This window comes from Lutra lutra, chromosome 6 (assembly GCF_902655055.1).
Source record: "Lutra lutra chromosome 6, mLutLut1.2, whole genome shotgun sequence".
Lineage (NCBI taxonomy): Eukaryota > Metazoa > Chordata > Mammalia > Carnivora > Mustelidae > Lutra > Lutra lutra.
Window position 1 is genome coordinate 1,762,385 of NC_062283.1, and position 27,415 is coordinate 1,789,799.

General features: G+C 40.2%; 1 protein-coding gene across 1 annotated transcript; it reads right to left on the minus strand.

The window, feature by feature from the left end:
- Positions 1-9,747: 9,747 nt before the first annotated feature.
- On the minus strand, positions 9,748-10,686 carry LOC125102004 (putative olfactory receptor 2B8). Its single transcript, XM_047732692.1, has one exon. The coding sequence runs from the start codon at positions 10,684-10,686 to the stop codon at positions 9,748-9,750; it is 939 nt and encodes a 312-aa protein (XP_047588648.1).
- Positions 10,687-27,415: the final 16,729 nt, after the last annotated feature.

Below are 27,415 nucleotides of genomic sequence, written 5' to 3' on the forward strand. Positions count from 1 at the left end.
CACAGAGCTAATAATTGGGCACATTCTTATTTTATTTTTTTTTATTTTATCCCCAGGGGTACAGGTCTGCGAATCGCCAGGTTTACACACTTCACAGCACTCACCATAGCACATACCCTCCCCAATATCCATAATCCCACCCCCCCTCTCCCAACCCCCTCCCCCCATCAACCCTCAGTTTGTTTTGTGAGATTAAGAGTCACTTATGGTTTGTCTCCCTCCCAATCCCATCTTGTTTCATTTACTCTTCTCCTACCCCCTCAACCCCCCATGTTGCATCTCCTCTCCCTCATATCAGGGAGATCATATGATAGTTGTCTTTCTCCGATTGACTTATTTCGCTAAGCATGATACCCTCTAGTTCCATCCACGTCGTCGCAAATGGCAAGATTTCATTTCTTTTGATGGCTGCATAGTATTCCATTGTGTATATATACCACATCTTCTTTATCCATTCGTCTGTTGATGGACATCTAGGTTCTTTCCATAGTTTGGCTATTGTAGACATTGCTGCTGTAAACATTCGGGTGCACGTGAATTAGGCACATTCTTATCATTACCATGAATATAAAGGAAGGCAACCAAATTCTACCAAACTTCTAATAGGGCAAAGGGAAAACTAAATCTCAAATCATCTAGAACACTGTTCAGTTTATATTGATAGGTTTTAGTGATGTACTCAAAAGGTTTTTAAAAAATCATCTCTTTTTAACAAAATACATATGATTTAATTTTAACTAGTCTTGCATTTAAGCTCCAAATGATTTTTACTTTATTGGGATAGTTCAAATAATCACTACAGAAAAATGGGAGGAAGTTGGGTGGTTTGTGGCTGTTTCTCCTAGATCCGTAGTTCCAGGTTCACTTACCCTGTTCAACCAAGAGATTAACTACTTCCTGCTAAAAACGTTCTCAGATTTGAAATTTCTCAGTTATCCCTATACCACTTAGATCCCCTCCTGAGAGTCAAAGGGGGAACTGGCAGGCACTAAAGAGTGGGTATCCTAAAGAGGGAAGGAACCAGGGACATGCTGTTAACCGTTTTGTCCCAGGCCCCACTCACTGCCAGCCTTACACGCTCAAGTCACTTTGACACTCGTGAGGCATTATCTAGAGACGCTGACCCACACTCACATTCGTAGATCCAATATTATGCAGGACAGTACTCCGTCGCCTGCCCCAAGACACACATATAAGAACACTCCACAGCAGTGTCATTGGTATTAACCAAAACCCGGACAAATCCAAAGACCCATCCACAGTAAACTGGTAAATTGTGATCTATTCATACAGGAGTACTTTCCAACAGTATGAATAAAACTCCAACTAAACAAATTGGAACAATCTTTTTCACATGAAGTGCTGAGGAAAGGATGCAAGATACAAAGTAAATAATCCCTCTGCATAATTTTAAAAAAGGTAAAACAAACTGCTGTTCATGAACTCATACATGTGGGGTAAGGCTATAATTACTGTACAAAATTATAGTCACAACTAAAAATGGTATCAAAGGGCTGATTATAACGAAGTCAAGAGCAAAGGAGAGAGAAAGGTATGCAGTTGGGTGGAGGCCAGCAGAAGTTCTCTCCAAGTCTAGTTAATAAGGGAGGCAATAAAATAACCATTCACTTCTTTTTTCTTTAAGATTTTTAAAATTTATTTGTGAGACAGAGAGTAAAGCAGGGGAAGGAGCAAAGGGAGAGAGAGAAGCAGACTCCCAGCTAAGCAGGGAGCCCGATGTGGGGCTCGATCCTAGAACCCTGGGATAATGACCTGAGCCAAAAGCAGACACTTAACTGACTGAGCCACCCAGGTGCCCCTCAGTGAGGACAGTCTTTCCTCTGAAAGACCTAAATTGCCACCAACTCAGTACATTCTCCAAGAGGCTGTCTGTGAACTCTTCCCAGCTCTCTGGTCCTCTTGTCCTCCCTCTGAGGGAAGCACTGGGAACAGCCCAACCTTCCTGCTAAGTGAGATGTCACCGCCCTGCGCTGCTGCCCTGTGTTGGGATCCGCGGTTACCACTGGATAAACAGATGAAGAGCCTAAGTAGGGAAAGTGAAAATGAAATGCCTCCCCAAAAATGGAGAGACAGAGAAGACAAATCCAGAGGGACAAATGACAGAAGCTGAGACAGGCCACACACAAAGAGGTTCCAGTTACACAGAGAACAGACATCTGAATGCCTAACAGGCACATTTTTTAAAAAAATACTTATGTCACTTGGCATCAGGGAAATACATATCAAAACCACAATGAGATATCACGTCGCCCCTGTCATAATGGCTAAAGTTAACAACAGAGGAAACATCAGATATGGGGGAGTGAGCAGAGAAAGGGGAACCCTCCTACACTGTTGCTGGGAATGCAAGCTGGTGCAGCCACTCTGGAAAATGGTATGGAGGTTCCTCAAAAAATTAAACATGAGCTATCCTACACTCAACATTTGCACTACCAGGAATTTATCCAAAGGATGCAAAAACACAGTGTCAAGGCGATACATGCACCCCAATGTTTACAGCAGCATTATCAACAATAGCTGAATTATGGAAAGATCCCAAATGCCCATCGACTCATGAATGGATAAAGAAGGTGTGGAATACTACTCAGCCATCACAAAGAAGGAAGCCCTGCCATTTGCAACGATGTAGATGGAGCTGGAGGGTATTATGCTAAGTGAAATAATGTAGTCAGAGAAAGACAAATACCATATGATCTCATTCATATGTGAAGTTAAGAAAGAAAAGACACAAACATATGAGAAGGGGGGAAAGAGAAAAAGAAGAGAGGGAATGTAGCCATAAGAGAGTCTTCATGACAGAGGACACAGTGAGCACTGACGGAGGGAGGTGGGTAGGGGTGGGGTTAAATGGGCGAAAGGTATTAAGGAGGGCTCCTGGGAAGAGCACTGGGTGTTTCATGTAAGTGATGAATCACTGAATTCTGCTCCAGAAACCAATATTGTACTGTATGTTAACCACCTAAAATTTAAATTAAAAAAAAATATTAAAACAAGACACATTTTCCCTCATGGTACTGGAAGCCAGTCCAAAATCCGGTGCCACCTGGGTACCCTTTTTCTGAAGGTTCTAAAGGAGAATGTATTTCATGTCTTTCTTTTAGCTTCCTGTTGCCAGAAATCCTTGGTCTTCCTTGGCTTTAGATTCATCATTCTCCAAATTTGCCTCTGTGGTCACATGGCATTCTCCCTGTATCTGTGTCTGTGTCTCTGAGTTGGCTTCTCGTAAGGACACTGGCCATTCTGGATTAAAGGCCACCTTCATCACATATGACCTCCTCTTCATTTGATTACATCTGCAAAGACTTTCTCTTCAAACAGGTCACATTCATATGCACAACGTGTTAGGATATGATCACAGCTCTTGCTAGGACACAGTTCAGCCCAAAGTAGGAGCATTGCCTCTTGGCTTCTCTCTTCTAACAAAGGGATCAACTAACCTCTCAGTCACCAAGACTGGCGTCCTTAATGATGCTGTGGATAGCCTGATAATTCCCTTACAGTCACTCGTTCTATGCTGTCCTATCTCACGCTGCCCTCAAGCTCCAAATGCTGATCCAGAACTAAAGGAGAATTGATAGACCATATTGCATATTTGAAAATTGCTAAGAGAATAAAACATAAACGCTCTCATATCTAGATGAAAAGAGGTGACTGCGTGCAGCACTGGATGTAACCAGACTCACTGTGGTGATGACTCCATTTCATACACCAGTACGGAATCGTTACATTGTACGCCTAAACTATTACAATGTTATGGAATAATGTGTCTCAAATTTAAAAAGGAATTTAAACACCAGCAAAGAATATTGTAGCTACTACTATTAAATGGGATTGGTAAATGGAAGTTAAATGGAGACATAGTTTCAGTCCCAATCAATCTGGCAGCCAGAGATTGACAAACTGTTGATGTCCCTTTCCAGAGCCTTCCTCCTTGGCTGTCTCTGGGAGCCAAACTCTGAATACTGCAACTGAGGCTAATGAGTTACATGGGACAGGACACTCCTGGGAACACTAAAAACACATCCATCTTCAATCCCTAAAGCATGGATTTTCACTCTGGTGACATAAAAATATCCCTCAGAGGTAATACTAGCCCTGCAGACTCAGTTTTCCACTCTAATTTACCCTTGCTACCCTTTTTGGATTAAACTATATTTTGCCTAATAGAAGTATATCTACTCTTTCACTCCCAATCATTTAAGAACTAGCATCGTTAAGAACATTTAAGAACTGGGGTGCCTGGGTGGCTCAGTGGGTTAAGCCTCTGCCTTCAGCTCAGGTCATGATCCCAGGGTCCTGGTATCAAGCCCCCCATCTGGCTCTCTGCTCAGTAGGGAGCCTGCTTCCCCCTCTCTCTCTGCCTTCCTCTGCCTACTTGTGATCTCTGTCTGTCAAATAAATAAATAAAATCTTAAAATAAAAAAAAGAACATTTAAGAACAATCATCTAAGAACTGCACCTAGCTGGTGCAGTCAGTTAAGCTGCTGCCTTTGGTTCAGGTCATGATTCCAGGGTCCTGCGATTGAGCTCTGTGTTGGACTCCTTGCTTGGCGGGGAGTCCGTGTCTCCCTTTCCCTCTAGTAAGCCCCCTGCTTGTGCTTTCTCTCCCTCTCTGCCAAATATATAAATAAACCTCTGAAAAAATATTAGCAAACAAAATTCGCCACCAGATTAAGAGCTTCATACACCATCATCAAGAGCAATGTATAACAGGACACAGGGTAAGCCAATATACAAAATCTATAGACGTGCAGCACCACGTTAGTAGAATGAAAGAGAAAAATCATATGATTATCTCAATAGAGGCAAAAAAAGCATTTAACAAGACACAGCATCTTTTCATGGTAAACACATTCAACAAATCAGGTGTAGAAGGAATATGTCTCAGTGTAATAGAGGCCGTATGTGACAAACCCGTGGCTAACATACTCAATGGCAGGAAGTTGGAAGCTTTTCCTCTAAGATCAGAAACAAGAGAAAGATGCCACCTTCACTACACTTACAGAACATAGACTGGAAGTCCCAGCATCAGCAATCTGGGGGGAAAATGGAATAAACAGCAGCCAAATTTTTTTTTAAAGTGAAATCATCTTTCTTTGGAAATGATATGATCTTATATAGAAAAATTCGTAGACACTACAAACAGTGTTAGAACTCACCAATAAGTATAGTAAAGTGGTAGAATAGAAATTCAACATACACAAATTTGTTGCCTTTCTATACAATAACAACCAAATATGGGAAAAGATTTTTTTCATCCCAATGCAATGACATGGTATTGATCATGAGGATCCCAAATAATCCAACCATCAAAAATGTCCAGGATGCGGGATGCCTGGGTGGCTCAGTCAGTTAAGCATCTGCCTTCAGCTCAGGTCATAATCCTGGGGACCTGGGATCAAGTCCATCAGCAGGCTCCTTGCTCAGCGGGGACCCCACTTCTCTCTCTGCTGCTTCTGCTGTGCTCTCTCTCCCTCTCTCTCTCTCTGACACAAATAAATAAAATCCTTAAGAACAAAAGTGTGCAGGATGATCACTGAGACGAACGACACAGATCAAGAACTGACCAGCAAACATCATTCTCAAAAGAGCTTAAAACTGTCCTCAGAAATCTTGCCTTATCAGAAGAACTTACACTTCTTAAAGACCCCATGGATATCTTTTTTACTTGGCTTTCCTTTTTATAAATTTAATTTTATTTTTTCAGTGTTACAACAGTCATTGCTTATGTACCATACCCAGCGCTCAGTTGAGAATGGTTAAAATAAATCCACCCAACAGTGTAAATCAATGGAATAAAGTTTTTAGAAAGCATCAAGGGTATATCAAGTGTAGAGACCCAGGGCAGATCCCAAAATGGGCCTCAAGGTCATACTATCTTTTTTTTTTTTTAACGATTTTATTTATTTATTTGACAGAGAGAAATCACAAGCAGGCAGAGAGGCAGGCAGAGAGAGAGGAGGAAGCAGGCTCCCTGCCTGAGCAGAAAGCCCGATGTGGAGCTTGAACCCAGGACCTGGGATCATGACCTGAGCCGAAGGCAGCGGCTTAACCCACTGAGCCACCCAGGCGCCCCCATACTGACTATCTTGAATGGAAGCTACTTCAGAAACAGCAGGTGCACGGACATCACACTGTCCTCTGTCCTCCTGAAAGCAGGAAACAAATCTCCCCATGAAAGGCACCTGACCAGGATGAAGAAGTAAAAGACATCTTGACACCATGGGTAGGGACCTTACAGTTCAGAAAGCTATAGAAACAAACCTTGCTACTTTTTTAGAAATCTGAAATCTGCTACCTCAGCCCAAATTCTAATTAGAATCCCTTCCTAACTAAAGCTCCCAAACACGTATTTCCTTTATCCTGTCAATTCTGCACACATTTCTTGTCTCTGTATGAAAGATGTAAAACTGCCTGCCTTGGTCATTTCTTTGGGACTCAATTTCATCATTGAGCCTCCATGTTTAAGTAATAAACCATCAGAGTTTTTCTCCTGTTAACTCTGCTCTTATCTATTTAATTCCAAAACAAGTAGAAGAACCCTGGGGGGAAGAAGGAACTGTCTCCTTCCCCAAAGCAAGTGTCCAGTCCCTAGGCCATCTCAGAGACCCCATCCTCTGACCCCTGTGAGCAGCACTCCGTTTCTGCACTGACACAGAGCACACCTTCCCAGGAAACCACATTCCCATGCACAGTGGTTCCAGAGTCTGCAAGACCAGGTCTGCAATGCGCTGTAATACCACAGCGAGGAAAGAAGTTCTCACCTGTATTACAAGACAAGCATCTGAAAAGAAGCCACCTGCAAAGGAAAAGGCTCACAGGACCTATAACCTGTTCCTCCCTCCTCACTGAGCCTGGACAGAGCAGATCTCTGGCAAACAGTAACTGAAATGCACAGGACTCTGAGCGACATGAGGGTCTGACAGGGGTGGCGGTGCTGTGATTTCTGACCTAGTAGTGATTCCAGCATGACGCAGAGGGTCTGTTTAGAACCTACACTCTACACACGTCAGATATGCTACCAAATGACAGTCCTAATGCCAGGACAGGGCGATGAAGGTAGGGACACATAATGTGTGAATCCCCCCAGGCCTTCTCTGTGCTGACTCGTACCACAGCTAGTATCTGCCTCACATATGAGAAGAAAGAGGCTTTCCGTTGCAGTGAAGGGGTCTGCCAAGCTGTGTCTGATGGCTCTGGGGCCTCCTGCACACACTCCTGGTACTTGGGTATCCTTCGCTAACTGGTAATGATTCACATGCTGTTAAAAATTCTGTTTCATGTGAGTCTGACAACATTCTGGGTCTTGGCCATCACTAACTGAGCCGATGGTGTGTGCCCTGTGTTCCTCAGAAAGCAGAAGAGCTGGAAGAACCCATGACTTGCTCTAGAAGATCATGATTGTCCTCACCTCCAGGGGCTAAACACAGATGGATTAAATAATTTAGCCAAGCTTTGGATACAAGTGCACAGCCCTGCCACACTTACTGGTGAACACACAGAAGGAAACAGTCCAAATAATATTGGTGACAATTTATACAACCCTGGAGTCAGTTACAGACAAGGCATGGACACCAGGGGGAGCAGATTCCTAACATTACAAAAATGTCACAGAACAATTCTGAACTTGTGTTTGGTCTCTTAACTGATTTCTTTTTTATTTTGGCACAGATCCCAGAGAGCTTGTTCTCTATAACTTATTTCCATGAGTTGTAAACATCCAAAAGCCATTCACACATTCACTTAAGGGAAATATTTTGCCCCATGTACTGTGTGTCCTTAAGAGCAGAGAAGGACTTGTTCACCCAGTACAATAGTCTCTGTAACATCATGAGACCTTGAGGGTTTTGCACCAAAGACAGTTCACTTGAGGGACTTTAAAGTGACCATTTGGGTAAAACTGTCAGGATGTGGCTGAAACATAAGGGAAACAGGAAATTTGTCACCATCGGGATAAACAGTGGACAGAACTGTTTTCCTACTGATATCCATGAAGCATCACTATGGTGTCAAGATACATCCCAGGTGTTGATTTCAAGTAAGAATATTATGATGCTCTTAGTGATACAGAGACAATCTGACTGTGTGCATGATCTCCCCTGGGTGTCATTTCCAGCCTCCACATGCTGTCTCTGCAGCAAGATCACTTGGCATGAGCATGGCCAGCTCAGGGTTCAAGGCCCTGGGGAGGCCGGTTAGCTGTCAGGATAGGGAACAGTAGAGTTGTCATGCGTATGTGTCCACCCCAAGACACAAACACATCTACCTGCACTGGGCTGTGTGCACAATTCAGAACTGTGTGACACTTACTTCATAATAAGATGGCTATCTATAAAGCTTAGACACACAGAGATCTTTAATAGCTCACATACATTTTATTTATTTCTTTAAGTTTTCTCCTGGTGAAAATGAATAAGCTCCACGGAACATGGGATTTCCGGGGAAACAGAGGTCATTTCTCTTACTTTCATGTGTCCCTGCATTCAAATTGCCTGGGGCCTTGGGCAGAGGGAGATACAAAGCATTGTTCAGTTGATGCCTGGATCCAAAAATTTACAAAATGGTACAAAGAGAAGATCTAAATGTTTCACCCTTTGAAATTTTGCTGCATCATTGTAGATAGAACTATACAGAATATTGACTAGGAACTGAGTTATGTACTGTTCAGATACAATAATGTCCTAAACGTCATTTTTGAACGCAGGGGGTGGCTCACGAGTTGCGTAACCGGCTTGCAGACCTCACATGGGCGCTCCTCCAGCCTGCAGCACAACGTGACACGTAAGCACCGTCTGCTGCTCATATGGCAGCTGCTGCTCAGCCTATCCACAGCTACGCACCAGGCCCTGCCTCTGTGGGACAGGAGCGCCTCACACCGGCTACGTAAAACCACTGTCACACCGCTCACATTACACCAGGCCTCATATCTGAATGGCTGTTTCAGACGTTTTGTTAACCAAATTTCTCGTTCATCTAAAAGTATGCTGTTCCCACAGATGCCCACCTAATTCTGTGAAAAAGCAATGATACAGTCAACCTATGGACCTGGTAATACGGCCATGATCCAAATACAAGAATAAGTAACGTTCCTCCAGCAGTTGCTACAAAATGCTAAAATGCTAACATTTCTTACAGCGTGTTAGTGGTTCATATTCTTATCTTGCCTATATCTTCATATTATGTGCATAAATGTCTTTTTGCACTTAGAAATGGAATAGGATTCCCAAATGAGATTGAAATAGGAAAAACCTGTGGAGCTCTCTAAAATACGAATGTTTATATGCTCCTCCTCCCCATGAAGATGGTCAGGCAGCCTAGTGGGTGCACTTGGTTGAGTGTCTGACATGTGATTTCAGCTCAGGTTGTGATCTCAGGGTTGTTGGACCGATCCCAGCATCAGGCTCTGCGCTCAGGTTACAATCTGCTTGAGATTCTTTCTCCGTCTCCCTGCAACCCTCTTGCTCATGCTCTCTCTTTCTCAAATTAAATAATACATATATACATATATGTATATATATGCATAAGATCTGGTAAGAAAAATCAGCATCTCGGGGAGTTGTGTGAAACCATGAACTTGGATTTTGAGCACTCATTTGCACAAAAGAATGTGGTAAGAAAATTCCCTTGAGACTTATCACCGGAAATTTTAGATGATCCACGTAGGTCACAAACATCTTAATCACTCTGGCATTCAATGTGTTCCATCAAAGGGTCTTCCCCGCCCAGTCATCTGGAGTCCTGGCCCCTGCAAAGCACCTTCTTCATTGCTCCCGTCACATCCTTGTTCCGCAGCGTATATATGATGGGGTTGACCGTGGGGGTGACGATGGTGTAGAACAAAGAAACAAACTTTCCCTGATCCTGGGAGTAGTTGTTGCTGGGCTGGAGGTAAGCATAGATGGCCGTGCCATAGAACAGGGAGACCACTGTGATGTGGGACCCACATGTGCCAAACGCTTTCCTCTGCCCTGCAGATGACTTTATTCTTAAGACCGCCCTGACAATCCGACCATAGGAGACTGTGATTAATATCACAGGTATGAGGAGAATGACCACACCAACAAAGAAGAGCACAGACTCATTCACAGTGGTGTCAACACAGGCAAGCTTGAGCAGTGGGGGGACCTCACAAAGGAAGTGGTCTATTTTATTTCTCCCACAAAGTGGTAAAAGGAATGTGAGCACTGTCTCCAGTGAAGAGTTGGCAAAACCAATGAACCACGATGCAGAAGCCATGAGGGCACAGAGACGGGGGTGCATGATCACGGTGTACTGCAGGGGCTTGCAGATGGCTGCATAGCGGTCAAACGCCATGACCCCTAAGAGAACGCATTCTGTGGATCCCAACCCTAGAGAGATGAAGAGCTGAGCCACACAGCCACCAAAGGAGATAGACTTGTCTGCTGTCCTGAGATGAACCAGGAGCTGCGGGACACTGCTGGTCGTGTAACACAGGTCCAGAAAGCTTAGGTTGGAGAGGAAAAAGTACATGGGAGTCTGAAGATGTGGGTCGAGGTGGGCCAAGGCAATGATGGTGGCGTTTCCCAGCAGAGTGAACAGGTAGAAGATCAGGAGGACCACAAAGAGGACTAGCTGCAGTTGAGGCCGGTCAGAGAACCCCAGCAGGATAAACCCCGTGAAAGAGCTGCCATTCTTCTGTTCCATCCTCTGTTAGCGCATGTTTCCTGTCAGGACCCAGCGTTTAGCAACTTTTAAAGAAGGCTTCAAAAAATTAAACAGTTGGTGGGGGGTGGGGTTAGGGTCTGGATCTATCATGTTATAAGACAGGGTCATGGGATTTTATCGGCAATTATTTGAATAAATGGTGTACTCATTTATATTGACGTAGTTTTTACCAATATAGTGGCCAACACTTTGCTCTTCCTTCTGCAGATATCTATTTCTCACATTATCAAATAGAGTTGTTTTAAAATTCCTGAAAGTTAGGGATATTCCCTATCAACATTCTAATCAGAATAAACATTTTCAAGAATTATCCAATTGTGTAATCTATGAACAAAGTGTATGCTTCACATCACTCCCTATGATAGAACAATTCCGTAGGTAATAGCGTAGAGATAAAGACAGGTACATTCTCAAAGCAAAGACCAGTCAAAGCACTATAAAGGAATCCTTAAATTAGTACAAGGAAAGGCATAAATAAAGGGATATTTTGGTATTATACAAAATCTTTGACATCCGTCAACGTTAGGCTAATTATCCCCTTTCTGGAAGCTCTCTTAAAAGGTTAGTGACACTGGACCCAACATATGGCCAGCTCTAAGGCGAGACTGATGACCATTTTCATCCAGCGGCCTGGTACTGAAGAAGCATAGTTCTACACCAACCAAAAAGGCCTCCGAAAATGAGTATTCTAGCTCTATCCTATTCAAATGGTATTCAATGGTATTCAAATACACTACATTTTTAATTCTTCCAAGACTTTAAAAATCAGAATTGGATTTGATTTTAGACTCACTGATGTGTGAAAGAAATTGATACAAAACTGGCATAAACTAAGTGTCCATAAAATCCAAATAGAAAATGTAGTATTTCACACTATTTTATACTTCCTTCGATTTTCTATGCAGATGTATTCAGTGATATCCACATCAGAAAGTCTATACACAAAAAATTTCTTAATAGAATTCATATATAAAAGTATTTGAGACTGTCTAAATGTGTGCAACAGGGTATATGTCCTGACTCACATCAGGTAAGAGCAAAAAAATAAACCATGGTTTAGCCTCCTACACACATGCACATACACTTATCTGAAATAAATTGCTGGCATTTTAAAATGTGCCTAAGAGGGGCACCTGGGTGGCTCACTTTGTTCAGCGTCTGCCTTCAACTCAGGCCATGATCTCAGTCAGGGTCCTGGGATCAGGCCCCATGTTGGGCTCCCTACTCAGTGGGGAGTCTGCTTCTTCCTCTCCCTCTGGACCCCCTCCCCGCTCATGTACTCTCTTTCACTCTCTCTCAAAAACATAAATAAGATCTTTTTAAAAAATAAATGTGCCTAAGAAAGGAAGCACTCACCAAAGTGAAAGAAGGCAGAAATAAAGGCTAACTAAACCAAGCGAAAAACCAATGCCATCATGTATCATTAGAATATAATATATTTTAATATTATCATATCCATTAGGAATAAGAAGATGGTTAGAAAAGATAAAACCATGGTAAAATAAAATTCTGCAAATGATTTGCTGCTTTATAAGATTATATATGTATGTATTATTACCACCTCACAAAAGTCAGAACAGCTAAAATTAACAAGTCAGGAAATAATAAGCGTTGGTGAGGATGCAGAGAAAGGGGAACCTCTTACACTGTTGGTGAGAATGAAAGTTAGTACATCCATTTTGGAGAGCAGTATGGAGGTTCCTCAAGAAGTTAAAAATAGAGCTACCCTAGGACCCAGCAATCGCACTACTGGTTATTTACCCCAAAGAAAAAGATGCAATGATCCGAAGGGGCACATGTACCCAAATGTTTATAGCAGCAATGTCCACAATAGCCAAACTATGGAAAGAGCCAGATGTCCATCAACAGATGCATGGATAAAAAAGAGGTGTATCATGTGTATATATATATATACACATATATATACACCATTCATATATAATGGAATATTACTCAGCCATCAGAAAATGAAATCTTGCCATTTGCAATGATGTGGATAGAACTAGAGGGTGTTATGCTAAGTGAAGTCAGTCATCCAGAGAAAGATAATCATATGATTTCACTCATGTGGAATTTAAGAAACAAAACGGAGGATCATAGGAGAGGAGAGGAAAAAAAATAAAACAAGATGAACCACAGGGGGAGACAAACCATAGGAGACTCTTAATCATAGGAAACAAACTAGGGGTTGCTGGACATTAAGGAGGGCATGTGATGTAATGAGCACTGGGTATTGTATAAGACTCATATCTCACTGACTTCTATGTCTGAAACCAATAATATAGTATATGTTAATTAATTGAATTTAAATTAAAACAATGTTTTAAAAAATTATATATAGTAATGCTGAATGACTACCTATCTCACCACTATGAAAATGAATATGATTTTAAGTTGAAAAATAAAATTTCAAGCAAAACAGACACCCACCAAAAGACAAAAAGGAATGTGACTGTCTCTGAATGTTACAATGGTTTCCAGCGCCTTGCTGGAGAGTGCGCTGAGAGGGAACTAGAATCTAGAATACTCATGTCATAGTCCACTATTTTACTTTTATTTTTTTTCTCATTATATCTATGAAAATTATTATTCTCTAATAATAATGGATATAGGAAATATCAGGCTGTGCATTTTATTCTACCAACAATTTTCAAGAACATGTTCTGCTGATCTGGGTCACTTTGTCCCCTTCATCCTCCCATCCTGGGCACCCACCCATCCAAAAGCTGTGTGCACACAGTCTTCCAAGAGAAAGGATATGTTTTGACTAAGGTTAATGAGATTTTTCATTTAATCTCCTTCTGAGAATTTTGTAATTAGACTAAGAACATCTATATTAGGGAAGCATCAAATAACTGAATGCAGCAAGAGACACTGATTCCTCTTAGACAAACCATGAAATTACACTGACTAGAAATAGGAATAATTAAGGAATAATAATAATTCTTGATAGAATAAGAAAACATCCATCCTCCGTACAGGAGCAAAGAATGCTGTGCCTAGTAATTATTATGATATGATGTGTTAGAGAAAATCCAGTTACAAATCCACACATAAATCACACATAACTTATTACTTTGCATACAGAATTTGCATACAAAATTAATACTTGAAAAAAGCACAGGTTATATATATAGAGAGAGAAAAAATGTTATTAGGTAAAATAAAAAATAAATATATTCCACAAAAAATATGGATTTTTATGTAATAATTACCCTAAAAAAAGAATATATTGGGAAATGACATCTCATAAAAATACAATTTTACAACAATAACTAAGAGAACAGATATACATTAAAGAGGTTAAATATTTAGTGCAGGCGCACAGGAGCTGATAGAGCCATTACCATAAGTATTCAATGCTGACATGTAAGTCTCTTAATTTTAGTGAATAACACAAGTTTCCATAAAACAACATACTCAGTATGTAAACTACACATTTTAAAGACCAAAGATCTCAAGATAATGTCTGTATGGAAGATATTTCAAATATATAACAGTCACCAACATAATTGACATACAAACCCTGCCCTATCCACTTCCTGAGTGAATCTTGAAACAGTGCTGGCAATGGCAGGAATGACAAACTATTACTTTAATAAAACTCTGTCCCCTAGGTCTGAGCTGACCCCACATAAACTAGAACAGGCCCCCATGGGCAATGCAAGATGAGCTAGTGAGGGAGAAGGCAGCTATCACAACACTGGAAATGACAGGTCGCATGAACATGGACAATATTTTCGTCCAGGTTCCATGGGTGAAGAGGATCAAGTAGGATTTCCACGGCACATGGTTTGTTCAGGGAGTGCTATCAGGATAAAGGGGATGAGGGAAGCAAAACAGAGCAGAGAATGCTGCTAAGCAAGGATGTGGTCTCAAGTGGAAGATAGCATGAGCCTGATCCCATAAGAAGCTGGACACAAGTCTCCCATACAAGTATGCATCTGTGCTGGTGGAAATACTCAGCCCTCGCTGTCTAATGCAATAGCCACTATCCACGTGTCACTACCTGAGCATTTAAATGGCCTCACTGAGAAACAGAATTTTGTATTCTATTTAATTTTAATTAATTTAAATTTAAATGACTTCCTGTGGCTCTGTACTCCAGTATTGGACAGCACAGCTCTGGAGCATGCATTGCATCAGACTTAGTCCTGCCTTGACATTGGCAGCCTTTTTTCTCTTCCATGAGTCTGTCACTGGCTGTGAGCTGCCCCAAATGTGTTCCTGAGACCCCCTGGCAAAGTGGCTCCCTCTCAGCTGAGGGCAAATCTCTGAAGAAGGGAATGGCTGCGCACCTGGCAGACCATATTCCCAACAGATAGGGTTAGGATTGGAGCAGCAGCCAGGTAAAGAGCCTCGAAGCAAGACCCCAACAGCATTCACACAGAGTCCATTCATGATCCTGCGCAAGGACAGAAGGATGGAACCCAGTGTTCAAGGAGAGATGCACTGACACAATATCCACAAAATGGAACTCCCTGTTGGATTTATAACATACCATATTTAAAATTCCATAATATTTTAGATAGTTTGGGAATTCATAAAGGAGAAAATGAAGTTTAGAAATGATAAATAGTGAGAATGAGTATTAAGCATAGAAAACAAACATTATCTAATTTCACAGACAATGAGGACCAATGGGAAAGCATGGAAGCATAGGGTCTAATACTTTTACACGTATGCATATTGTTTTATTCTGCTACTGAAGGCCATATTTTATTAATGCTAAATATGCATATTTAAAGTATTTTCCACATGCACATACGCAGGTGTAATGAATGAACTACAGTAGAACGAAATGTCTGGGAATGACTCAGTGGAGTCTATAATGACCAATTAAATTTAGTTCTTATATTTGGTGAAACTCCACAGTCTGTTTCTTCCACAGACAGTGGAGCATATATGCAAACCAACACAGCTTTTACAATTGCAACTGAAAAGAAACTAACTTCCAATTCCTAAAGCAACACACAGACCAAGTTCCATTTCACTCACCTCTGTTCACCCTCTCCATAAGTTCAAAGCTATTTCCCGACCTCCTTTCCAAATTACTGCCTAAATACAGTACTGGGCATTGGCACTTGGACATGCAGAATCACTTGTATAGAGTAAACACAAAGGTTGACTACACCAGCACTGGCTTATCCATAAACTTTTCCTAAGCAAAAGGATATTTTCTCATGATAACTTCATGTATCTTTAGGTGAACAGAGATCTGCACTTTGCCTCTAGGAGGTAGGAGATGAAGATAATTGCAAACTCTCACTATGGTTTCCCAAAAGCAGTGACCTGCCTGTATGACAGGGTGTCCCTTATGAGCACAGGAGAGGGTGCTGTGACACTCAGCTGTGACTGGGCTGGCACCGAAAACCAAATGTGTTTCCCTGGCTGACATCTCTGGGGAACAGAAGCCCCACACTGCTAATGAGCCCTTGTCACTGAGCTGTCCAGAAATGGCCGTCCTCAGGGAGAACGATGGTCAAGGACAATGCCAGAGGAGACCTCATCTGTCCCTTTTGTTATTTCATATATTTCACAGAGGACAAATAACTCCTGAGAACTCCCCAGCTACCGTAGTCTCATCTGTAAATGTCCCAGATGTTTTACAGAATACCTAAGATTTTTTTCCTCACAAATGTCCAAATTTTACATGTAAATAGACAAGAGTCCCCTCAGTTACTAAATTTTAAATGTAAATATGGGAATGAATTCTTAATTTCATTCATAACCAACCTGTGGATCACAGAGCTAATAATTAGGCACATTCTTATCTTTACCATGAATATAAAGGAGGGCAACCAAATTCTACCAGACTTCTCATACTACATACAGCTATATACATACAGCTAAGGGAAAACAAAATCCCATGTAGCCTAGAACACTGACCAGTTGATATGGATATGTTTTTTTTTTTATTATGTTCAGTTAGCCAACATGTAGTACACCATTACTTTTTGGTGTAGTTTTCAATGATCCATTAGTTGCATATAACACCCAGTGCTCATCACAACACGTGCCCTCCTTAATAACCATCAGGTTTTCATGAGGTACTCAAACAATTTAAAAAATTATCTTTTTAAAATTAGTCTTTGCATTTAAGTTCCAAATCATTTTGACTTTATGAGGCTAGTTAAAATAATCACTACAGAAAAATAGAAGGAAGCTGTTGGGTGCATTGTAGCTGTTTCTCCTGGATCCGTAAGTTCTATCTTCATTTATCATGTTCAGCTTAAAGAGATAAACTACTTCCCACTAAAAGCATTCTTGCATTTGAATTTTCTCATTTATTCCCATACCAGTTAGATGCCATCCTGATAGTTTTAGGGCAACTAGAAAAGACACTACACTCTGTGAGTTCTAAAGAGAGAAGCAAGCACTTAAATAATTGTTAATTAATTGTTAATGCAATTAACACCTTGCCTCCCAGGTCAAGCTCATGGCTACCAGTCTTACTTGCTCAAATCACTTTGATAATAGTGAGGCATTATCTAGTGATGCAGACCCAGACTCACGTCCTAGATCCAATATTATCAGGACAGTGCTCGAGTATGCACTCCAAGTCATGCATGTAAGAACACTCCAGAGCAGCATCGTTCATATTGGCCAAACCCTGGATAAATCCAAATGCCCTTCAGCAGTAAAATGTGTAAACCATGGCCTGCTCATGCAAAAGAGTACTTTACAATATGAACAAAACTGTAGAAAAACAAATTGAAACAATGTTTTTCACACAAAGTGCTGAGGAAAAAATGCAAGTTAGAAAGTAATCAATCCCTCTACATAAGTTCAAAAAACAGGGAAATCAGGGGTGCCTTGGTAGCTCAGCCATTAAGCATCTGCCTTCAGCTCAGGTCATGATCTCAGGGTCCTGGGATCGAGTCCTGCATCGGGCTCCCTCCTCGCAGGAAGCCTGCTTCTCCCTCTCCCCCTCCCCCTGCTTGTGTTCCCTGTCTCGCTGTCTCTCTCTCTGTCAAATAAATAAATAAAATCTTAAAAACAAAACAAAACAGGGAAAACAAACTGTTCATGAGCTTACACATGGATGGTATGAGAGAGTTACAGACAAAATTATAGTCACAACTAAAAATGATGTCAAAACGCAGCTTATTACAAAGTCCCCATCAAAAGAAAGAGAAAGGGATGCCCATTGGATAGGGTTTTTTGAGGTTCTGTCCGGGTTCTGATTAAGAAGGGAGGCAATATCATGACCCAGCTGCAGCCAAACTTCTGGCCCAGAGCAGAAGATTCAGTCTGTCCTTTAAGAAACCCTCCAGGACAAACAGTCTCCACTTTGGTACGTGCTGCTGACACTGGTGAGTGCCCAGAGTGACTGTCTCAGAAGTAGCTTCAGGAGCCCAGGAATGCCACTGCCCTTTGGGATTCTAACACCGGGAGCAGCCACGGGCTCTGGCATGCACTTGAAGCTCCTGAATCCTGTCTGGGCGCTGCTCTAACGCCCTTTCCAGGCTGCTACTGCTCTGGGAGGTTTTGCCCGTTCGCAGGTGCAGGTTCCAGATTTTCTGAGGCTGCCCAAGAGAAGAGCGATTATCTATCAGCCCTGCTTCCAATTTATGATGATCTGAGCTAAGAGTCCCCTCCTGGGCTCTCTGACCATAACCTGCTTCCTGAATCCACTGCTCAGCGACCCTACTGGTTCAGGAAGTCCCTTTCACTCTGTGGTTCCTTGTATCCCAAGACCACAGTGCTCTACGTAGAATTCTGCCTTTTCATTTCCAGAGCCCCTTTCAGAGAGGGATGTCTCCCCTAGAGCAGATTTCTAAGGGTTCTGATTTCGCCTTCTGATGTTCTCACTCTCCAGGACCTGGCTTATGGAGGCTCCAGTCCCCTTCTGTTTATCTTCTGATATCTCCCTGCAGATTCACAACTCCAAACATCTCCCTGCAAAAAGCAATTATCTTTCTGCTTATAGAGATCTAGACATGTATTCTTACATCTCAGGCTGATTTTGTGGGTGTCAAAATGTTTTGGTAGATATCTAGGTAAATTCAGGGGACCAGTTGAGATGGGGTCCCCTACCCCTCTGCCATCTTGCCTCCCCTCCAAGATCAATTTTTTAAAAGATTTTTTTTTTTTTGAGAGAAAGAGCACAAGCACATGACCATGACCACACACCACTTGGCAGTCACTGAGTGCATCAGCATTCATGCGGACCAGCAGTCATGAGTTTTCATCTGCTGACATTCACTTTGTCAACAATATGTCAGTCTCTCAGAGTCATAGAAGTGTACTGATCCTTCAAAGACCATCGCTTTTTCCAAGAGGTAGTTGGATATCTGTAATCTTTGATATTCTTTCTTGGAAGAAGATGCCATATTCTTACCCTAACACCATACAAATGCTTCTAAGAGGAGATGAGGTTGTTCCCTTTACTCCTGATTCCTTAGACCCAAGAGGGTGGTGGTGTTACCTGCAAAACTGGTGTCTGTGATTGAGTTTGGTATTTCCTTAGAGGAAGCTCCAGACAGAAGAGAAATTTGACCTCCAGATTGACTGAACACCCCTTCACTAGTAAAGTAAAAGAATCTCACTACTTCCTCTTCCTGCTCAAACCAAACGCTAGGTGCTAGGTCTTACAAGCGTGCAATCTGAGTTTATGTTTCAGATCTGTACAGTGTCAAACCTTTTACTTTAAAAAATGTTTAGAATAAGCCAAGAAGATATTAACATATACTATGATACTAAATACATCAAGACTTGTGTGCTTTTCACACATGATCTGGCTTTATATTCCGAATGATCTATGTGACTTCTTTCCAGTGTACTCAACTAGTAGAATGTAAACTGTTTTTGATATCCATGATATTAGTTAATGAAAATGCACTTTACTAGTACCAATTCTTCTCAAACTCTTTAAAAAAATGAAAAATAAGGACATTCTCAAACTCATTTTATAAGATTGGTATTATCCTGACACCTGACACAGATAAATACTACAAAGAAAAAAAAAAGAATGAGTGAAATCTATAGACCTAAATTTTTAATGAATATAGGTGCGAAATTTCTTGACCAAGTATCAGCAAACCAAATTGAAGAGCACATGAAAAGGTTCATACACCATGATCAAGAGAGATGTATAGCAGGGATACAGGAACAATAAAATAAAAAAAAAAAATCACATGGTTATCTAAATAGATGCAGAAAGGCGATTAACAAAATAAAACATCTTCTCATGGTAAACATACTCAACAAAATAGATGAAGAAGGAATGTACCTCAATATAATAGAAGCCATATATGACAAACCCAGGGTTAACATTCAATGGCAAAATGTTGGAAGCTTTTCCTTGAAGATCAGAAACAAGAAAAGGATGTCCACACTCCTTTCTCTTACAGAACACAGAACTGCAAATCCCAGCCTGAGCCATCAGGGTGAAAAGAATTAAATAGCATCCAACATAAAAAAAAAAAAAAGTATAATTGTGTTTGCTTGGAAATAATATATATGATCATATAGAGAAGATCCTAGACACCATTGAAAATTATTAGAACTCATCAACAAAGTTTTAATAAGGTTGCAAAACAGAAACACAACATAAAGAAAAGAGTTGCCTTTCTATACAATAAGAAAAAATATGTGAAAAGACTTAAAATCCCATTCACAATAGCATCATAAACAATAAAACACTTAGGAATAAATTGAACCAAGGAGGCAAATGACCTGTACACTTAAAACTACAAGATTTGGATGAAATAAATTGAAGAAGAATTAAGATATCCTGTGTTCAGGGCGCTAGGGTGGCTCAGTGGGTTAAGCCGCTGCCTTCGGCTCAGGTCATGATCTCGGGGTACTGGGATCGAGTCCCGCATCGGGCTCTCTGCTCAGCAGGGAGCCTGCTTCCCTCTCTCTCTCTCTCTGCCTGCCTCTCCGTCTACTTGTGATCTCTCTCTGTCAAATAAATAAATAAATAAATCTTTAAAAAAAAAAGATATCCTGTGTTCATGAACTGAAAGAATTAATTCTGCTAAAATGTCCACACCACTCAAAACCATCTAGAGATTCAATGAAATCCCTATCAGATTTGAGTGGTATTTTTCATGTAGATAAAGCAAACCTAAAATCTGTATGGAACAACAAAAGTCACCAATTATGAAAGCTACCCTGACAAAGAAGAACAAAACTGGAGGCATCCCACTTCCTGATTCAAACTATATTACAAACCTCTAGTTTAGTACTCTTTGATAGTAAGTACTCTTTGAAAAGAGGGTAGTACTCTTTGAAAAAAAATGACACATAGACCAAAGGAAGTGAATTAAGAGCCCAGACATAAACCCACCCACATACACCTAACATTTTTTATTTAAATTCAACTAGCCAACATACAGTATATCATTAGTTTCAGATGTAGTGTACGATAATTCATCAGATAAACAAATATTTGACAAAGTAGAGAATATTCACGGGGAAATATAGTCTCTTTAATACATCATCCTAAGAAAACTGGGAAAGTAAATGCAGAGAAGTGAAATTGGAACTCTATATTACATGGCTCAAAAAAATTACTTTGAAATGGATTGAGATGTAACGTAATACCTGAAATTGTAAAACTCCTAGAAGATAACACAGAGGAAAAGATTCATGACATTAGACACTTTCATAGTTACCAAATGATGGTGTTCTAGCATAATCTTATCTACAAACACAGCCTACTCATTGTGATCCAAATTCCAATCCAGAGCCAAAATATGACACCAAAAGCACTAGCAATAAAAGCAAAAAAAATAAGTGGGACTATATTGAACAAAAGGCTTCTGTACAGTAAAAAAAAGCAATCAACAAAATGAAAAGTCAATCTATAGAATGGGAAAAAATACTTACACATCTTCTACCTGATTAGGGGTCAATATCCAAAATCTATAAGAAACCTTTGCCCCCTCACACCCCTCTAAAATAGATACATAAATCTTAAAAAAAAAAAAAAAAAGGACACAGAGAAGGAAACAACTTCACTCTCAAAAGAGGTTAAAACTATCCTCAGAGGATGTGGAGAAAGGGGAGCCCTCTTACACTGTTGGTGGGAATGCAAACTGGTGCAGTCAGTCTGGAAAACAATATGGAAGTTCCTCAAAAAATTAAAATAGAACTACCCTATGACCCAGCAACTGGACATCTGGGCTCTTTCCATAGTTTGGCTATTGTGGACATTGCTGCCATAAATAATGGCATGCATGTGCCCCTTTGAATCACTTATGTTTCTATTGTTTGGATAAATATTTGGTAGTGCAATTGTTGGGTTGCTCAGAGGGGATGGAGTAATTGGGTGATGGGCGTTGAAGTGATGAGCACTTGGTGTTACATGCAACCGATGAATCATTGAATTCTACCTCTGAAACTAATAATACACTACATGTCTAGATTGAATTGAAATTTTAAAAATATTAGAATGTGCCTAAATATTAGCCCTGCAATCCCATTTACATTGGTTATGAATGAAATTAAATTAAGAATTTATTCACATATTTACATTTAAAATTAAGTAACTGAAGGGTCTCTTTATCTATTTATATGTAAATATTTGGGCAGTTGTGAGGTAAAAATCTTGGGTGTTTTGTAACACATCTGGGTGATTCACAGATGAGACTAAGGTAGCCAGGGAGTTCTCAGGAGTTATTTGTCTTCTGTCAAATATATGAAATAACAAGAGAGACAGACAAGGTCTCCTCTGACATTGTCCTTGATCATCATTCTCCCTGAGGATGGCCATCTCTGGACAGCTCAGTGACAAGAGCTCATTAACAGTGTGGGGCATCTGCTCCCCAGAGACGTCAGCCAGGGAAATGCATTTGGTTTTCAGTGCCAGCCCAGTCACAGCTGAGTGTCACAGCACCCTCTCCTGTGCGCATAAGGGTCTCCCTGTCATACAGGCAGGTCATTGCTTTCAGGAAACCGTAGTGAGAGTTTGCAATTGCCTTCGTCTTCTACCGCCTAGAGGCAAAGTGCAGATCTCTGTACCACATGAAGACATGGAAGTCATCATGAGAAAACATCCTTTGCTTAGGAAAAGTTTAGATGTAAGCCAGTGATGGTATAGTCAACCTTTGCATTTACTACATACAACTCATTCTAAATGTCCAAGTGCCAATCCCCAGTACATCTTTGGCAGTGACTTGGAAAGGAGGTAGGGAAATAGAGAAGGTGAACAAAGGTGAGTGAAATGGAACTTGGTATCTGCGTTGCTTTAGGAATTGGCAAGTTAGTTTATTCTCAGTTGCAATTATTCTTGAAACAGAAAAGCTGCACTGGTTTGCACATATGGTCCACTGTCTAAAGAAACAGACTGTGTGGAAAGTCACCAAATATAAGAACTAAAACTCAATTGTTCATTATAAGCTCCACCAAATTGTTCCCAGACATTTCCTTCTACTGTAGTACATTCATTATATCTGTATATGCACACGTGGAAAATAATTTAAATATGCATAATTAAAATAATAATATATTAAATATATATAAATAAATAATTAAAATAATAAAATATACCCTTTATGCATATGGACAAAAGTATTAGACTATATACGTCCGTGTTTTCCCATTTGTTCTTATTGTCTGTGAAATTAGATATTTGTTCTCTATGTGTAAAACTCATGGCCAGTATTTACAGTTTCTAAATGGTCATTTTCTCCCTTATGAGTTACCAAAATATCTGAAATATGTGTAGAGTTTTTAAAATGCTATGTTGAAAATACAAGAGGGATGTTCCATGTTGTAAATATTGTGTCAATGCATCTCTACTTTGACAGTGTTAATCAGATTTGATGATGTTTCATGTGAGTACAAATATCAACCTGAAGAAGAAAAGGTAGGAAGAATCCTGAATGTTTAGTTAATCAATAAATTAGGCAAATGACAAGTTGTGTGTGTATGTGTATGTGTGTGTGTGATTGCACTGAGGAGATGTATCAGGTACACTGGGTTCCATCCTTCTATCCTTGCACAGCATCGTGAATGGACTCTGTGTGAATGCTGTTGGGGCCCTGCTCAGACGCTCTTTACCTGGCTGCTGCTCCGATCCTAACCCTATGTGTTAGGAATATGGGCTGCCAGGTGCACAGCCATTCCCTTCTTCAGAGATTTGCCCTCAGCTGAGAGGGAGCCACTTTGCCAGGGGGTCTCGGGAACACACTTGGGGCAGCTCACAGCCAGGGACAGACTCACGGGAGAGACAAAAGGCTGCCAATGTCAAGGCAGGAGGACTAAGTCTGATGCAATGCATGCTCCAGAGCTGTGCTGTCCAATACTGGAGTACGGAGCCACAGGAAGTCATTTAAATTTAAATTAATAAAAATTAAATAAAATACAAAATTCAGTTTCTCAACTAGGCTATTTTAAATGCTTGGGTAGTGACATGTGGATAGTGGCTATTGCATTAGACAGCGAAGGCTGAGTATTTCCACCAGCACAGATGCATACTCGTATGGGAGACTTGTGTCCAGCTTCTTATGGGATCAGGCTCATGCCATCTTCCACCTGAGACCACGTCTTTACTTATCCATGTTCTCTGCTGTTTTGCTTCCCTCATCCCCTTTATCCTGAGAGCATTCCCTGAACAAACCACGTGCAGTGGAAATCCTACTTGATCCTCTTCTCCCATGGAACCTGGTGGAAAGCACCGTCCGTGTTCATGCGACCTGTCATTTCCAGTGTTGTGAAAGCTGCCTTCCCCCCTCACTAGCTCATCCTGCATTGCCCTTGGGGGCCTGTTCTGGTACACGGTGTGGGGGGGTCAGCTCAGACTAGAGGACAGAAGCTTTATTCAAGTAATAGTGATTCATTCCTACCACTGCCAACACTATTTCAAGATTCATTTAGGAACTGGGTAGGGCAGAGTTTCTATGTCAGTTTTATTTGTGAATGTTATGTATTTGAATATCCTAAATATAGACATTTTCTTGTTATCTTTGGTCTTTAAAATGTGTAGACATTATCTAGACACTTTGGTTTTTACAATGTGTAGTTGGCATACTAAGCATCTGGTTTTGTGGAAAGATGTATTCTTCCACTTAAACTTTTGTTTTATGCCAGCATTGAACACTTACAGTATTGACTCTATCAGCTTACTTGTGCCAATACTAAGTATTTAACCTCTTTCATTTAATGACTGTTCTCTTAATTATTATCATAAAATTGTGTTTTTGTGAGATGTCATTTCCCATTATATTCTTTTTTATGGTAATTATTACATGGAATGTCATCTTTTTTGTTTTATAGAATCTATTATTTTTGTTTTACTTAATGAAATTTTTCTCTATATATACCTAACCTGTGCTTCTTTCAAGTATTTATTTTCATACACAAAATAATAATTTATGTATGATTTTTATAATGAATTTTCCTATATCCTTCATATCATGATGGATGCATTCAGCATTCTTTACAATCTGATCCTGTAAAGCAGCAAATCATTTTACAAGTTCATCTCAGCAGTGTCATATCTTTCTAAACTGCCTTCTTGGTTATTATTGACATGATGAATTTAGAATATATTGTTATTTTATTCCAATGGTGCTTTATTACATTGGTGTTATCCTTGGATGAGTAACATTTATGTTTACCTTCATTTACTTGGTGTGTCCCTTATGAGGCACATTCAAAATTGCCAGCAATTTATTTCAGGTAAGTATTAATCTGTATATATGCATGTGTGCAGGAGACTAAACCATGGTTTGTTTTTATTTGCTCCTCTGAGCAGGTATGAGTTAGAGGACATTCCCTGTTGTACACATTTAGACTGTCTCAAATACCTTTACCGTGAATTTTATTGAAAATTTTTTTCTGCATATTTTTTGTGTGGATACCACTATATACATCTTTCTTCTTTATTTTTTAAAACATTATTTATTTATTTATTTGACAGACAGAGATCACAAGTAGGCAGAGAGGCAGGCAGAGAAAGAGAGGAGGAAGCAGGCTCCCTACTAAGCAGAGAGCCTGATGTAGGGCTCCATCCCAGGACCCTGAGGTCATGACCTGAGATGAAGGCAGAGGCTTTAAACCACTGAGCCACCCAGGCGCCCCACTATATACATCTTTAGATGAAATCAAATGAAGTATAAAATAATGTGAAGGTACTATATCTTCTGTTCAACTTTATGAAAATTTATTTATACCAGTTTTGTACCAATTTCTTTCACACATCAATGGGTATACCCCAAAACCTGATTCAGATTTTAAAAGTCTTAGAACTAAAAATATACTGTATCTATAACCATTTGTATATGATAGAACTGAAATACTCGTTTTCTTTTCTTTTTTTTTTTTAATTTCTTTTCAGCGTAACAATATTCGTTGTTTTTGCACCACACCCAGTGCTCCATGCAATACGTGCCCTCCCTAATGCCCACCACCTGGCTCTGGACTCTGAAAAACAACCGGAGGGTTTTGAAGGGGGGGGGGGGGGGGAGGTTGGAGGAGGTTGGGGAAATACTCGTTTTCTGATGCCTCTTTGGTTGGTATAGAACCATGCTTCTTCAGTACTAAGCAGCTGAAAGAGGTAGGAGTCATTGGACTCACCTTAGAGCTGGCAATGTGTTGGGTCCAGTGTCACTAACCTTTCAGGGAGCTTCCAGAAAGGCGATTATTAACCTAATGTTGACAGATGTCTGAGATTTTGTAAAACCCAAACTATCCTTTTGTTTATGCCTTTCTTTGTACTAGTTAAGGTTTCCTTTATAGCACTTTGACCAGTCCTTTGCTTGAGAATGTACTTGCCTATATCTCTATGTATTTATCTATGTAATTATATATCACAGAAAGTGATGTAAAACATTACACTTTGTAGATTACACAGTTGGATGACTTTTAAATTGTTATTCTGATTAGAATGTTGATAGGAAAATAATCCTATCTCTTTCAGAAATTTTAGGAACTCTAGTTGATAATGTATGAAACAGAAATCTTCAGAAGGAGAAAAAAGTGTGGCCACCAGATTTTAGAGCTCTGATTCCACCTGACAATTCAGGGTCAAGGAATTTTCAGGGTTCCTGATAAACTGGTATGGTGATTTTAAGCATCTTTAGGGCAAGTTAAGGACTGTAAGAGAATGGTGGTGTTTTCAACTTCTCTCTGATTTGAGTATTTGGTTGTTTTACTACTATAGGGAAACACAATTCAAACATGTAGCTTTCATAAATATCTTACAGAAGTAACTCTGACACAATGTTTATATTCAGAACACTTAAGTATATTTTGGATGTGACTGAATTCTTCGTATTAGTACATTCTAGGTTTTAAATTCCTATATCTGAATGCATTTTCAAGATTATGTTCTACTATAATCTATTGCATGTGAGGTGTGTGCAAATCCAGCTGTGTGCAAATCCAGCGGTGAATCATGAGATACATATTTACAATAATGTCTTTCCTTCTCTCCACATCTCCTTCTGTTTCTTTCTGATTCTCCCTCTTTTTCCCTCATCCCTGTTCTCTCTAAAATGTATGTTTATACTTAAAGTACTATACATCCTTTTAAGCTCAGAACAAAAGGCCTTTTATTACCTCTGACTTATGCAAGCACAAGGTCCATTTTTCACTTTTCTTATACTAAGTATAAATGACATACTTTTGTGATAATGTGGAACTGAATTGGTATGAGCTATGTCAATATAAATGAGTACATTATTTATTCAAATAGTTACTGATAAAATCTGAGGGCCATGTCTTATAACATGATAGACCCACCAACCATTTA

Coding starts and splice junctions, on each gene's coding strand:
- LOC125102004 (XM_047732692.1), bottom strand. CDS start 10,686: ATGGAACAGAAGAATGGCAGCTCTTTCACGGGGTTTATCCTGCTGGGG.